This window comes from Varanus komodoensis, unplaced genomic scaffold, assembly GCF_004798865.1.
Source record: "Varanus komodoensis strain SLA01 unplaced genomic scaffold, ASM479886v1 scaffold1, whole genome shotgun sequence".
Taxonomy (NCBI): Eukaryota; Metazoa; Chordata; class Lepidosauria; order Squamata; family Varanidae; genus Varanus; species Varanus komodoensis.
In genome coordinates, this window is record NW_025335268.1 from 47,123,454 (window position 1) to 47,140,122 (window position 16,669).

A 16,669-nucleotide genomic window follows, 5' to 3' on the forward strand; every position below is an offset into this window, starting at 1 on the left:
CCACTAAATATCGGTGGTTTTAAAATATGGTATATAACAGAGTAGGGGTGAGGTATTATTGACATGTGTTGACAATATTATTTCCAACTGAGATTGATTCATGTGACCACTGAGCATTTACTGCTCAAATGTTAATCGTCAAAGAGTTACCTCCTGCTTTGGGCCATCTGGTTTTGTGCTGCTCCTGCACTATATACAAGCGTTAAGCTGTTGCTACTGCAGATGTGTTTCCAAAAGGGTTTGCAGTGGCCTTCAAAAGCTTAATCCTTTGTATATTGATGGTCCGGCTGAAGCAATTATATTTTAATGGGTGAATCCACCATTAACCATAGACCAGTTCCAGTCTCTAAGCATTAGTTTAGCCTTTAGTCTTAGCATTGCCCCTTGTTCAGGAAGCAGTGTAGTTTCACAATAATATTCCAGCAGTGTACAGAAGGTGTCTGAATTGGGCTAGGAGGTCTTGAATCTTGATGTTGCTGAGGATAGAATCCATAACTCCATACAGAGAAGAGACATCAGATCCCTCTCACCATGGTCTTTAATCCTCCTCCCTAATCAAAGGGCATGAACATAACAGGGTCTCTGATTCAAAGAGAGGACCAACTCCATTTACAGCATGATTCTGTGCATGTTTCTTTGATGTACATCCTGCTGAAATTATATGACTAGACATGGATTTCAGCTGGTTGTTTCTTGAGCAAGAGGGCCAAAGAGACCATTGGGAAGGCCTGAAAAGGCATGTATACTTTAATTTTCAAAGGAGAGGGGACTTTTGCAAGTCAGAAGGAGAGAAAGAGAGGGAGAGAGAGGTAATAGGAGGCATGAGGAGGTGGGAAAAGAACTGAATTGTTGCTGTTTTTCTAAAGCCCCAAAAGGATGCTGCCCAGCAGCCTGCTCCTTCAAGACAAGAACAGTACCAGGAGTTTAGTGCAAAGTGATAACTGCAACATATAAAAAGCTGGCGGAGAAATGGTATGAAGAAGTTTAGGACAAAATAGCAAAAAAGGATGAGGAAACAGGTTGGAATGAGTGCCATGTAAATACCAGGGATTCAGGCATTACAGTGCCATAAAAATGCCAAATGTAGGTTGCCCCCTGGTGACCTGGGGGCCTCCTCAGTCTGCTGTCCAGATGTTAATTGTTGATGGGCAACCTCAAGATCCTTGCTGCTCTCCCTCCTTATTATTGTTTGACCTAAAAGCATGCTTCCACTGGACAGGCCAGCACATTGATGGCCTCTTCAGAGAGAGGACTGTTTGCTGTCAGCTCTCAAAAACAGAAGATCTGCACCAGTGGCCTCACATATGGTGGTGAGGAGAATGAGTTTGGTGGCTCCAGAACTTACTTTCTTGTAGGTTTCTTGGTTTGCTTCTGTTTTTCAACTTAACCAAGAAAACAACAATGCAATAAGAATCAAAATACTGGAATCAGCACTGAAATGCAATTGCTGCCACTTTATAATGAACATAGCAAAAAGGAGCGGTTTGTATAATTTGTGACTTGCAAACTTTAAGGAAAAATGGAATGGCATATCTAGACCCCAATATATTTTTACACTCTTTGTATACTGGGGTTCCTGATCCTGGTGGGTTGGAAGAATGTAATTAATTGTGAAGCATATTTTATAATGATTAATATAAATAACAAAAATATAAAAGGTTACAATTGTAATAGGCAATTTCTTCAATATTTTGTTTCAGGGAGATAATTTAGTCACGGAATGTCATTACAGTACTCTAAATCGATCACATATGACTTGGGTAAGAAAGTTTGTGATGTGACTTGATGGGAATGAAAATGTTTTTGGATAGTAATTTCAGATCATGTTTAAAACTATGTTGCCTGCCGCTGCTGTAGTGATTCAGCAAACATTCAGAGATATTAATTCTTTTTCCCCCTTTTCCCTTAAGTATAATAGAATATTGAAGTTCAGTTACTATAGAATTTATTTGTGGATTTGGATCCATGGAATCCAATCCCCACTTTTAGGACTTGAGTCCAGTTAATAAAGGAATTTAGTTATCTTGGAATGATCAATTCTCAGAAGGACCTTTCTAGCAAGATTTGTTTCTGGTTTCTGGTTCACAAGTACAGTCTTGTCTGTTGTTGTTGTTGTTCAGTGCCATATACTTTGCTCTGCATCACTCTCAAATTCTCTAGGCTTTTCCTCATAGATTATTTCCAGTGACACTGTGCCTTCTGTGTGGGTATTCAATATGTAGCCATCCTTCAAGGACTACTTTTGTGCTCTTGAATAGATAATATTTTCCATCTCTGCTCCTCTCCTTTGAGCTACCTAGTATAAAAGACCCTGCCACTAGCCAGGCACCTGCAGGTGCAAGCATAACTCTTGGGACCAAATGAATACAAAAACCTTTCCTCACAGTAAAGAGAAAATGCCACCAGGGACGTTTAAGAGTCACTACAGCACCAAGCCAAGCAAAACATATGTGAGATGCTGGTAGATATAAGTCTGCTTGTGGTAGCAGCTCTTCAGATCTGAATCTGAGAGTTGAGGAAATCATTGTCTAACCTCTCTAGTCCTGTCACAGGCTGTTTGATGATCCCTTAACTGCCCCTTTTCGCTGCTACCAGTTTGCTTTTTATGTATATGAATTCACAGTGGTGGCAGCTACCAGGGCCCAAGTAGGTTGGTTTTGATGCAAACTCAGAAGTTTGGATGTAAGAACTGAATACCTGGCACAATAGGTTTTACCAAAATTTGCCTGGCAAGGTGACCCAGCATGAAAGGACAGCACCACTAGGCAATAAGCAAACTCTTTGTCCTCATGTGAGTAACTCAACTCTTCATTTATCAAGAGAGAGAGCGAGCAGAGCTGTCACAGCTTGCAAATTAGCAATGATGTGTGCACCATTCCTATGGCTTATTGCAGTTGGCTACTTCTACTTTGTAAATTATCTGCATTCTTTTCCTGTGACTTTGATCATTAGTGATTTTAGGAAACATTCTTGATGTAATCCGCTAATCCACCTCAGGCTTGCCATGTTAATCGCCTATATTTTCAGGGAGGTCTTAGCACCAGAGATGAAATGTGCCTGTCTTACCTTCTGTACTATCCAAGAATAAATCTCACCCGGTGTGCAAGTATCCCAGACATAATGGAACAACTTCAGTTCATTGGTGTTAAAGAAATATACAGACCAGTAAGGTAAGTAGAGTATTATGGGGTGTATGGCTGCAAACTAATATTGGACAGCCTTCCTGACGCATTGCTAAGGACCACTGTTCTGGACATGCCTTTCTGAGTTATTCTTTAAATGTTTTTATTCAGAATCTTTAGATACCACCTTTTATCCAGTACTTCAAAGTGTTTCACCAAAATTAGAACAAGAAAAACAATAAAAACATATAAAATAACCAGTGAATAGAATCACTATTATAAGTCAGAAAGTTTTAAATCATCAAAATAGTAGCAATGTTTAAAATGCCTAGATGAATTAAAACAAAACAAAACCTTTCCTAGTTTTTTTCTTAGGCACCTGGCTTATCAGAATGCAACTAGATTGTAACTCTGGGATGATCTCAGAAGAAGAATAATTTATTTTCTGGGTTGTTTCTCTTTAAATTGTGTGTTGGTTGTTCATTTTTGTTTTCCCAAAGCCCATTCTGAATCAAGCCACCCAGCACTGTTTGTCCAGATAATAATTGTTGGATGGGCAATGAGACAAAGCATTCCAAAAGCTGGAGTATTAAGACAACTCAGCAGTGTTGAGCAAATTAAGGCATTAAAAATGCAATCCTTTCTATGAATGTTTAGACAAAAAAAGTCCCACAACTATCAGTCTGTCCCATTTCCATCTTAAGCCTCATCAGCATCTCTTTATATGTTTAACATTTTGAAGTTTAATAATTCAGGATAAAATATATAGTTAACTTCCAGAGATGCTTTTAAGACCATTTCCCCCTAGAGCTTTGTACTCTGGAGTGATTAATGCATAGTTTTAAAAACTCTTTCAGGGACAGGCATCCTTAGAGAATTTATACCTGCAGCCTCTTTCTAGCTGTCTTTATATAATCTCTCCTGACAGCTGGAAAAAGAACACACATTCTAATTTGGAGCTCACAAATTCATTTCCTGAACTCAAAAAGAAACTATGCTAACGCAAAGTGCTCTCTTGAATGTTCATTCACAATAACAGCCACAATATCAGAAAAGCACATTTGGACCAAATAAAAGCTCATTGTTTGTTTAGTTCAAAAATGTAAATTCTGCTTGTTACGTTAAAAACAGGATATTAATATTAGCCATACTGTGAAAGACTTACTCTAAAGTTCATGTTTTGCAAGTTAGTCCCAAATGGGCAAGACACAGCACTTTCATTTTATTAATTTTGAAGTCTTCAGAAAACAAACACACATCTGGATACTGTATTCTTAAGTAGTTTATATATTTGCAAAGCATCAAAATGTATGTGTGATGCTGTACGAAAATAAACTAGAAGGTAAAGCTTGGCAGGGGGCATGCAGTTTAAGCACGCCTGATTTAAGAAGGAAACATGAAATACATGGTACATGAAGGTTCAAATGTGGGAAAGGATCTCTCTGCTACCATCCTGCAATTCTTTCATAGCTTTGCTGTTCTCTGTCTTATTTCTGCCAGTCATTGACTTAGAAAATGGATATGTGTGTTTTCTTTTGTTACAGGTTTTCATTCTTTTTAATAGTGCTTATTTTTATATACAGTTTTATTTTTGTATACATAAAACATCAGACATTTTTTCTTTTTTTAGTTCTCACATGTTAATGCCCCTTATTACTTCTATGTTCCTTTAGTTAATAGAATCATTCAATTAATCATTCAATTAACTGACTGGAATATCTGAGTCTCAGTATACATTTTTTCCTCAGTAATTCAAAGGTTCAGAGAGAGGAGGAGGAGGAGGAGGAGGAGGAGGAGGAGAATGGTGGTTGAAACACATTTGCATTGATGGTCTTACTTTTTAAAAAGGAATTCTGTAGATGGAGGCAGGGATCGCTCATTTGCCTTCGCTTAAAGGGACACTGTTCTTTCAATAAACTAAAATACTAGCAGTACTGCATATATGCATCTTTGTTGCTGTCACTAATCCCATTAACTCAACAGCTAAACTGTGTTTTCCTCTGCAGGGATTATATTCTATATGTTTGGTTTAGGAACTTATGTAACAGTAGAAATATCTACTTTTATTTTTTACATTCAGGACTTGGCCATTCATTATCAAGAGTCCAAAACAATATAAAAACCTTTCTTTCATGGATGCGATGAACAAGTTTAAATGGTCCAGAGAACAGGGAATCTCCTACAATAAGTATGTTCTTAGGTTGCCAGTGAATGTCAGGTGTACCAAGACTGACAATGCAGAGTGGACAGTAAGTTTGATTCTTTGCTTAAACTGCTGTCAGTTGTATGGATTGTAGCATTTATGTGTTTTCTGAATGCTTTATAGCCACAGGTTGAAAATTGGACAGGATGAGCTATTTTATTTAGATTAGTTAACACCATAAATTGCTGTGAAGATGGGTTCTAGACAAAATACATAGTTTAACAGAGCTTCTGGCTATACAAATTCAGAAAATATAAAATAATAAAATAATTGTCTTTTGGATCAGACCAAGGCTTGTGTTGTTCAGTATTCTGTTTACAGCTGTCAAACTGCATCTACACAAGCGTCAGTCTGATCCTAGAAGACAATTTCTTTCTTGTTAAAGTATGCATTTTGTCTGGAGCCCATGCTCACGATGATTTGTGGTGCTAACTAAACTGAATCAAATAGCCTATCCTGTTTTATTTAGTTGTGAATATCACAGGCAGAACATGATGGTGTTACCAAAATGTACCCCATGCTAGGCTGTTCTGACCTTAAAGAGGTCTGACTTACCTGGATCTGGCATGGCAACCTCAGGAAAGTGGACAGGTTGAACTATGGCAGGGAGGGGAGGGGGATATAAGTCCACACTGGATCCATTGACTTCCCTGCCTCCAGAACAAAGCTCCATTAGATGAGTTTTTAAGGGTAAGGGGTTCCATCCTTCTGCACTTTGACAGGTAGGATCATTCTCTCTGTATATGTGTGTGTGTGTATAGTTCAGTGTTTATTAATACCATCAGGTTAGCTCACATGATTTATGTAAATACCTAGTATGTCTAGTATACAGTGTTGTGTCAGGTCATACATTATCAAGCTGGTGGAGGTGATGTTTGCCTTCAGCTGATATACAAATAATGAAGACCCGATACAGGTGAATACATTCCAGCTAAGTTCAGGTCAGCTAGTGCATTTAATACAGGGTCCTGTAGCGCATGCATCAGATAATGTGATTTCGTTTTAAATTTCAGATGCAAGGAATGATGGCTTTACCACCTGAAATAGAAAGACCATACAGGACAGAGCCTGTTATATGTAGCTCAACTTCCTGTTTAAGCTGCAGTCTATTTTTAACCCTCCTGATTGTTCTGTACATCTCAACCACTGCTCCAAGAAACAGCTGGCCTTTTGTATAATAATTCTGGTTGTATCCACTATGATTTCTGTGCCATGAAAGTCCTAAAATGTTTGCACTGTTGCTCTTGTAGATTTATTTTTTTACATTTTACTAAACTAAATTTGTTTCAAAATAGTGAACACCTCATTTGAAAGAGAAAAGGATTACTGGAGTACTGTTTTTTTTTTAAAAAACCCACACATATATGATATTATGTACGTAATGTTCATTTGGCTGCAATATGTTATGTAAATTGATCCATATAATTTCATTTGATTCATCCTGACACATACCTTTGTGACCTCAAAAGCTGCTACATATTTGGATACCCATGTAATAAACTTAACTTTATCTATGTAAACTAAACAGTCCTGAAGTCGGCTGAGTTATTTTGCTTCTGCCCTTGCCTTCCGCACATTTTGAGATGATCTGACAATGGCCTGGATCCACATCACATTAACTCACGGTTTATTTAATCCATGGTTTCTAGCCAGTGCTTCTTTTCTCAGCCCTTCGAATGTTTCATTCCTTGGTCCTTTGCCCATTCACTCCTTGTATTCAAAATGCCCGTAACAGGGGCTGGATGGGTGCGATTAGCACTCTTGCCCACCAATGCTAGTCTGGCAAAATGACCCAGGAGCAAACCATAGTTCTGCCTTCACATGTAAGGACAACCTGAGGATTAAAAACCCCAGAGTTCACAATCCAGCAGCAAACCATGGGTTCTTTTGCTGGGTTGTCCATGATTAATAAATGACTGTTTATTAGCATGATTTCACAACAACCCAGAATTCTAACCATGCCATGAATTAGCATTATGTACTAGCCAGCTCATATTATTGACTCTTACCAATTCTAATTAATTGTATAGAATACTTTGGAACAACAAAACCATGAAAAGTGTTGTAGATCACCAATCTGAACATAATGGAATCCTGCAAGTCTGTTTGTGTGCTGCTGGCTAACTATCTACATGGGAAAGGTTGCATCTCTGTGGCATTTACTTTCTTGAAATTAGCAACTTACTATTGTTCTGGCCCACAGTTCTAGTATCAAGTCATAATTTATGGCCATGAAGGAAAAGTTGTCTTTAGAAACATACTTTATGTTATAAATACTTACCTGCTAAAGACTCATTATTTATACTATTTGATTATATGCAAAAATGCCACTTTGAACAATTCCTATAACATTTTATTATACTAACTATATTTACTTCCCAGTAAGCATAGGAAATTGAATTGCAACCATTTAGATAGCTGTTTTGACTTGGCTTTTAATAATTATAGTTTTGAATAAATTTTTCTTCTATATACCTTTCATGAGCTGGGCGTCCCCTTCCAAGCAAGACAGTCACTCCAGCGCTTCTTGTAAGACTCTTTATTCTACACAGGAAATCTGAGCATTCACAAGTCTCTGAGCACACTCAAGTAGAAGCGTTGACCCCTCTCTGCCCCCCGTTGCCCAAAGCTTTGCTTATGAACCCTTCGGGGCCAGTCTCTGGAAGGCGGGGTGCTGTGAAAACACATGCGCCTGCATTCTGCACTCTGCACCCCTAATTGGTCCAGCCTGCGGCTGTGATGGCAGGCCCTCAGCGCCACATCTTCAGGAGGCTCGTGTTCCCCATCTGAAAAATCCCCTCTCCCACCCATCCGCCTCATTCCCACAGACAGAAGGGAGACTGGGCCCCACCAGTGTCCTTGAGCTACTTTAATTCAGAGCAGGTGCAGCCCTGTCAGGTACAGCAACAATTCCATTATCAGAGTGTGAGCTCTGGGCCTGTTCTGGTTCAGTCATCCCCACATCATTCTCCGAGTCTGAACTATCAGTCCCACCAAAACAGGCCGTGTCTCACGCACAGCTGGAAATCTTGCCAGAGCACAAGTGCACAACATCACCCTATTTTCAAGTTCCTATTTATGTTCCATTGCATATATCTTTAGGAGCCAGACATATGGCTCTGCCGCTTTCTGCATGGATATGTGAATTGATTAGAAGTAGCTGGATTTAAAAGATGTACTGAAAAGTAGGGTGCATCATTCAAAACAGCACAGTTACCATTGATTGATAGTTGTGCTTGTGCTTGTGGCACAAGGTTTTCTGTTAACTTACTCAGAGCAAATACAATAAAGACCATTTTGTTTGTCTTGGGCAGTCAACCTAAGAAAAATATGAACAATTGCAAGTTTGTTGTTACCAACCATTCTGTTTTGGTTCTCAGAGTATGCATACAAGGAAAAGGCATTTAAGAGACAACTTTGCTGGGGCCGGGCTTGGTTTTGGTTTGGTTTTAGTCAAGATAAAGTTGAAGGATTCGGTAATAAATATGAACATGTACCAAAGTTACAAACCAAAGGTATCTCTAACAAAACAATATGGAAGCAAGTATGCACATACTGAATACCCAGGAAGGCTTGCAAAGGAAAAAAGAAGCTGGAAACCAGGATGCAGGTTGCCAAAAATCAAAACCAAAGTGGAAATGAAATATATCAGACCTCCTAAATACAACAGCAATAAGGTAAGAACTCGTGGAAATGGGTGCCTAACAGCCTTTGATTCTTGCATGCTTTTGTAATAAGCACTAAGCGATATATTTAGATAGAAATTTGTTGTAATTGCTATAATTTTAGAGCATTTTATACATCTTGTCTTTACAATAGCTGTTAATAAGAAATGTGGTAAATTCTGTTCAGAAACACCACCACCATCATCATTAACAGCCTTCTGTTCCTCTCATTCCATTTGTCCTTGTTCTTTGAGCCAACACTGTAGAATAGCTCCAAAGGCAAGACACTGGAGATCACTTCTGAACATTCGTACCAGAAGAGCTTCTTATATTACTGCAGCAACCATCTTTTCTGGGCCCTGCTGAAAATCTTACTACAAATTCCAAGGAGAAACCCCTGGGTTATACATAAAACTGCCATTCTGACTATGAAAGTATGTCCTCTCCTCCACCCATCCTCCCCTCTTCTGTGACCCTCTCACTCATGTTGCCACCAGTGACAGCCCCTCCAAAGTGTCCAAGCCATGAGATCACCCCCACCTCCTTTTTAATTGTCTCCAATAAAGGGCAATTATTTTCACTGAACTTTTTCTTTGTGAACTCTAGCTGGAGCTGTGCAAGTATGGAAGTGCACACTTCCATGGGTCCGAAATAGGAAGGCTCACCTGGCCAATGATCTGGGCATACCTGCTGCCAAAGTGTATCAGCCCTAAAAACGGATTGCCCAGAGGGGCTCTAGACAGATTTTTGTACTTGACTTTGAGCAGTTGCCAAGGGACAGCAAATCCACAACTGACCTTTGCTGCTGCAAGGGGGTCGGCACATTCTCCCCCTCTTTGTAGCTAGTTCCTTGGGGCTTTTAGTGTGCTTACTTCCTAGTCCAATACCCCAACTTTTCCATTTGTGAGGCTTTCATTGCTCAGGAACATGGCAAAGAACACCTCCTCCTTTGCTGACACTTGCCTTTGGCAGCTGCCGGAAATAGGAAAAGGCTTTGTTTTGCTTTTGAAAATAGGAATTTAGACTGGGTAAAACAGGAAACAGAGATTTGATAACTGTAAAACAATTGTACATTGTATTTTTATCATCATGCATTTGATAGTTTTAATTGTTAACCACCTAGAGAGCTGCGGCTATTGGGCTGCACAGAAAGATAATAGCTACCTCTCCCAAACTGCAACTTGGTCTTGGAGAGAGCAGAAAAGGGCAGCCAGATGGCAAGAAGGAGGGCAGACTTGAGTGGTGGAGTTTTGCCAATCGGCTTTGGAGGTCTTTAAAGACCTCTCTGGTCATTTGGAGGTCTGGCACAATTAGCTAGGCGAGTTCTTTTATTCTTGGTCAGGGCTTTTTAATTGTCTTCAATTGTTTTTAATGTTCTATGCTATTTTAAATTTATTTTAACTCTTGTTCACTGCTTTTTTCTATTGCATATTATTGGCTTTATATCTTTTGTAAACCACTCAGGGAGCTATTGGCAGTATAGAAATTATCATCATCATCATCAATAACAGCAACAAAGACGACGACGACGACGATAATATATCTAGACAGCCAAAACTAGGTTTCAGAGAGTGCCACGCCTCATTCCATGCATAAGATACATGCAGGCCTCCAAATTCAGAGCCTTCCATGCAGCAAGCAATAATGGGGGCACAGGATTCTTCCTTTGCCTTCTTCCAGGGTATCATCTCGAGCGGGCTGCCCTGGTCTCTTTGCATTTTTCTTCAAAACCATAACCACCGTGTAAATACACTGTGTATGATCATAACAGGAAAGACCAGGGCCAGCCCATGGCAATTTACTTGCTGCGGAAAAGGCCAGTTATCTCCTTCTCCATCCCACATACAGAAGGCAACTGGAAAGGCAGGCAAACATTACGCCAAGCTTGGTGACAGGACAGCATTTTTCTTGTGCCTGAAAGCAGCAAACTAATTGAGGGTGTGTAAGGCAGGTTGCCTTCCAAGAAAGTGCCCCCCTCCCCCACACACACACACTGAGGTTGAGTGAACCCTGGAAAGGGCTAATTTCCCACGCTTAACTCATAGTTGATCGCAACTCTTTTGCATTCAAATTTTATTTGGAAGATGTTTTGCTGCAGTTAAAATCTTGCTTGTCCTATTTAATCTGTTAAACACTGTGGTGCCATAAACTACCTTTGCCAAAAATGGCATAGCATAATTAGGAACATGCTGCACTGACGGTTTGAAAGGGCAAGGTGCGCTGTGCCATAAATTCAAGCAATCAATTGAAAGCGAGTTAAATCTACAGGGCAAACGTGATGATAGAAATGTATATCTTCCTGCCGCCTGCTGTCTGCCGAGCCCTGCCTGTTGATGCAGAGGAGGGAATAGAGAGGTGGCATTTAGTGCTGAGGCGATGGATAAAAGGGTAAGGTGCAGTCAGTGAAATTCACAAGATCCACCATAGCCTTCTAAAAAGGGTAGCTAGCAAAATAATCACAAAAGGTAAAGGCTTGGTGCATCCCCCACAACCTGTAATTTGGGCTTTTCTAAACAAGGCAGTTATTGTACACTTGCGATTCATTACGTAGGCATGTTTATGGGCTGTTTAGATGACTTGATTCTCCAGTTTCATGTCTGTTCCTTTCAGAGGAGTTTCCCAGGGTTATTTCAAATGGGGAAGGTGAACTATTGAAGTACAGTGGGGAAAACAGCACTCTATCGCCTGGTGTATTTTTGCTGTTCTCTTCTAGCACAGATCCATCTAGAGCAGGAGTCCTCAAACTTTTTAAATGGGGCCAGTTCACTGTCCTTCAGACTGTTGTGGGGCCAAACTATAGTCTGAAAAAAATATGGATGAAGTCCTATGTACACTGCACATTAAAAATTAATTACACTTAATTAAAAATTAATTATTTTTTTCAAAATAACAAAAAATTAAAAAATGCTTGCTCCGCTTGCTTGGGCTGCAGCAGAAACCCAAGATGAGGTGGGGAAGAGCATGTACATATTCAAGGGACATGGCTACAGTGTCCGCAATCGTGCCGGACGGGGTGTGATCGTGGCCATCTCCACCCCACCCCCCCCCAAGCACAACCGCAATTGCGCCCTCCTTCCCGCTGAGTACGCCTGCGCCGGCTCAGAGCTTTTGGACTTGCTCAGAGATAATTTCCGCTGAGTCCAAAAGCTCTGAGGCGCACCAGATAAATCAGCATGGTGGGCCAGATCCAGCCCATGGGGATGAGGACCCATGATCCCCATGAGGACCCATGATCTAGAAGTTGTGAAGCAGAAATGCAGGAAAAGAAAAGCCTCTGAGTGGTGTGATGAAACCAAAAGCAGAGATCGTGATTAACACACAAGAAATGCCTCATGTAGTAAATACCTTTACAGTAACTGTGGATCTCATTCCAGAGTGTGTATTTTGCAAATATACTTAAAATGTTACCAGCTATAGATAAAGATTCCTATTTTGCCCCGGGACCAAGCAGCTCATGGTGTGTGCTTTATTCCACAATGTTTCTGCCCACCGAAAGTGGTCTTTAAAACTAGGCACAACCTTTCCAATCAGGGGCAACAGAAACACAAAAGAAATGTGGCGATTATGACATCACAACAAGCTCTCTTTAAAATCACAGTCCATCTCCACCCCATCTTGGGGGCAGCTCCCACTGTGGCAAAGTTATAAATGACCTGGTCTTAGAAAGAGGCTGAAAATGCCAATATAGGTATGATAAAGGGCCAGCATGGGTGTTGCTCTGACCCACTGGGCACATCCACACGTCCTCCTTGCCAGAGCTGCAATCTGCATGACTTATAATCACTATTTTTCTTCTGCAGGTCCGTGGGTACTTTTCCTTCTTGCAGGACAATATTTCCAGGTATGATTGTGATAATGCAGAACAGTTTTTCAGAACTAGATATTCAACATTAAATTAATGTGTGAATGTAATGATTTCAGTTGAGACAAATGTCTTACTATTTACAGATAGATTATTGATACTTTTGACACAGAGACAGCATTGTGCTTTCAAGTTGCCCTCATTTGGCAGTAAAACCAGCAGGGTTTTTCCGGCTCAGACAAATATCTGTCAACTGATGATTCAGACAGCTGTGCCTTTCCTCTGGCCTTTCTGCTGCCTGGTATTTTGGCACCACCTATCCTTGGAGTGCAGCTTCCAAGAATGGAATTTGGCCCTCAAGGTGAAAGAGGTTGATCACCCTGGTGTGCAGCTTTCTCTGGCACAGAGAATGTGTTCCTTTAGGATGCACAGCTGTTCAAAGTATGGAACCTTTGTCAGGAAACGAGGTTGGTCCTCCTATCCTAGCTTGCCCGCTCCTGGGAAAAGGGTCATTCCTGTCCAGCATGGCTGGGTGGAACAGGGAAGCTACTCCATGGCTGTACCTAAACTGTGGAACTTCCTAGCCATGCAGATCAAAGCACTGCCTTCTGCTCTTGCTTTTGGACTCCTGGCCAAGATATTTCTATTCCAGCAGGCATCTGACTGGCCAGGCTGAGGACCACTTCATGGTTGAACGGAGATCAGTTTTATTTGCTGCACTTCTTTCTGATTTTACTGCTGTTTCTTTTTTACTGTATTTAATTTAAATACAACATATATTGTATTTAAATTGCTGTAAGCTCACTTGTTGTAAGCAATGGATCAGTGAGATAATAATACTTCTATAACTGTAGTAAAAACAATGATGGGAGTGGCTTGCTGCATTGTAAGAATTAATACTGAGCTGAAAATATGATTCATATGCCCTCCGTCTTTTGTGTGCGTGCCAGTTGCTTTAGTCTCATGGTTTATATATGTCTCCAAAGCAAGACTACACAAGAATATTTTATTCTTTTGTAATGTTGCATATAATGTTGAACTAAAAGGCTTCCTAATAAATTAAACTATACTGGAACAAAATTAAGCCTTTGACAATAACCCTCCAGATTAGTTCCCTCTTTTATCATCCTGCTTCTGTGTACAATTTTGTCAGGCTCCAAAAGGTTTACCAGATTCCTGTCTGTTTTCTTTCATGCCATCCATAATCCTGAGGACAGCATTAACATTGGCAAGAATTAGGTCAACTGACATTTGTGCTTTTAAAATTGGGATTTTTGAACATTTGCATTCTAAAGCTAGTCATGATTCATACAGTGGAGACTGATATGCTTTTAGTTGTGCAATTACATCTGCAGCCATGGAGAATGCTTTTTCGGAGGCCTTACTTTTAGGTATTTTGAATATTTTCTCTCTAATATTGCTCTAACTTCAGACCCAAAACTGTCTCATGAAGTCATGGAGCAGGTTTAGTTGTGATGTTTCAACGCTCAAGGGACATACATTAGAGCATTTTGGGAGGGGGGGTATCCAGATGGAGTAAATGCATAAAGAACATTAACTGCATAATGTCCTCTAATTGGTCACACTGGGAGAATTCCTCCTGCTCTGTCTCTATGTTATTTAACAGCGGTAGGTTCAGTTATTCAGAGTTCTGCAGTGAGATGCCATCAATATGCTGGTAACAGCCTGTTCTATTGCCCATCGTTGCCTAATTCAGAGGAAGTAGTCAACTTCCTCAAATGCTCCCAAAATGTGATAATTGGTTGGATTAGCATACACAAAGTGCAGCTGGATCCAGACAGTCAGAGGTGCTCTTGCTTAACAGAACGCTTCACTTGGGGACTGGGACTCAACCTGTTCTGGATGGAGCCGCATCCCACCTCGGCTGTGTTCCTGCAAACTAGGAATCTAGTTTTGGCTAATCTTCTCCCTAGCATGCCAAAGACATTAGCCAAAAACCAAAAACATGGCTTCTGATTCTGGCTTGTTAGGGGAGAATCCAGCCGAGTTCCTGGTTGATTCAAAACCAAGATCCGTGGCTTGCTCAACCAGGCAGTTTGCATGCGCTGTTTCTTCAGAAACACATACAGGATTGCCCCAGGGTGCTGGTTTCTCGGCCCATCTGCACTGGGCTGGTGCTGTGCTGCTAACAAACAGTTATTCAAGAGCAGCTTTGTTCCAATGAAGGTATGTATAATACGTTGCTATTTAGTTTGCTGTCATCGCAGTGTTCTCTTATTTCTCAGCTATTGTAGTAACAGTTCCTTGCCTTATACAAATAGTGATTTTGTTTCCCCCTGCTGTGTTCATCCTGGCTTTATTTATCATTTTCCTGTGATAATGTCATAAACCTTTCAATCATTTCTTGTTTTTCGTGAGTTCTGGAATCCCACTTTTTCCACACAGGAATTTTTGAAGGAATATAGTGTAAATGGTCAAATGTTTAGAGAATTCCTATATATCATTGAGCATTTGATACCTTCAGATAGGGATAGGGTATTTTGACTGTAGTGTGATAACAGCAATGTATACAACCAGTAAAGCTTTTATTGTGATGGAGAAAGTTTAGGTGTACTTTTGTGCGTGATGTTCTGCAGACTATGTGGCTGCTAATGCCACAGAATCTCTTGGCTAAATCTAGACCTTTTGAGAAAGTTGGGTTTCAGAGCAACCCTGGAAGGGTGCAGCAGGGAAGCAATGCAGAAGAGGGTCTTTCATCTGCTCTTGTCTACATACGTGTGTGTGTGTGTGCGCGCGCGCACACACACACACACATTCCTGGAAGTTCATTAAGCAATCGCTCTAAGAACCTTGAGCAGACACTGTCTTCTCCATCCCATCCCCATCTCTATAGAGCGGTTCCATTACATCCGGGGATGCTCCTTTTCTTGCATGCTGACCCTCTTTGCTGTGCTGGCATAACATCCTGATATGATACAGATACTGGCCTTACTGGCCTTGTCTTGTTTCACTGACACAACAGTTCTGGCATTCAATAGGATGCACATATTTGCCAGCACATCCATTTGTACAATCCACTCAGCAATATGAAAGGGACAAGGTAACCCTTCGTTAAAAAAAATAAAAAAACTTCCCTAGACTTTAAGAGAAAGAGAGAGCAGATGTTTTCATTGTACCCCATCTAGTGATGGCCTGCGGCCTCTGGAATATTATTGGCAAGGGAATTAAGCTGACACCAGGGGATTTGCAAAATTTGGGAACCTTTAATGCCAGGATATTGTTTAAAGTTTATACTCTATAGAACCACTTTGCTAGCTGGTTTCTGTTTCTGTGGGTGTAACAGACCCTCACACACACACACACACACACACACACACAGAGCCTTTATTTTGGCCAATTTGCCATTTTGCCATCTGACCTTAATGACTGTCCGTTGCGCAGACATAAGTGCTCCAGAGCTCACTGGGTGAACAACCAGAACAACCAGCCCTTGTCTGAAATAGAGCACTTATTTCTGTCCCAAATGGCCTGCCAGAGATCTTTTTTGTAAAGCAGTGTGACATAATCTGCCTCTCTTGCACTTTGGCTGTCTTCCATTGTTATCTCCAAATGGAAACACAAATCTGTTAATTGGCTGAGTGTGGTGCAAAGGGGAGCAACCCCGCATAATCTAACCAGCACCTCCCAATTTCCGGATAATGATTATTTGGTGACTTTGTACTCCAGGGTTATCCATGAAATACTCTAATGAATTCCTTTCGAGGAGAAAACAGTCAAGAAAGTGGTTCTGAAAAAAGTTCTATCTTCAGTAACACCTTCTACTTAAGCCAGGAGAATTATGCAATTATGCAATTTTATGGGTGTGAAGAGTGCTAACCCCCAGTGACCGTGGCAGGTTGAAATTGTGTTATTGCAC

The 16,669-nt window shown here is 40.6% G+C and overlaps 1 protein-coding gene across 1 annotated transcript in view; it reads left to right on the plus strand.

Moving 5' to 3' along the window:
- MOXD1 (monooxygenase DBH like 1) overlaps positions 1 to 6,763 on the plus strand; it is a 54,881-nt gene extending 48,118 nt beyond the window's left edge. The window contains exons 9-12 of the mRNA XM_044449030.1: positions 1,701 to 1,760; positions 3,028 to 3,170; positions 5,203 to 5,371; positions 6,339 to 6,763. Of these exons, the coding sequence (XP_044304965.1) occupies positions 1,701 to 1,760; positions 3,028 to 3,170; positions 5,203 to 5,371; positions 6,339 to 6,503 (537 nt within the window). The 3' untranslated portion in view covers positions 6,504 to 6,763. The remainder of the gene's footprint in view (positions 1 to 1,700; positions 1,761 to 3,027; positions 3,171 to 5,202; positions 5,372 to 6,338) is intronic.
- The last annotated feature ends 9,906 nt before the right edge of the window (positions 6,764 to 16,669 follow it).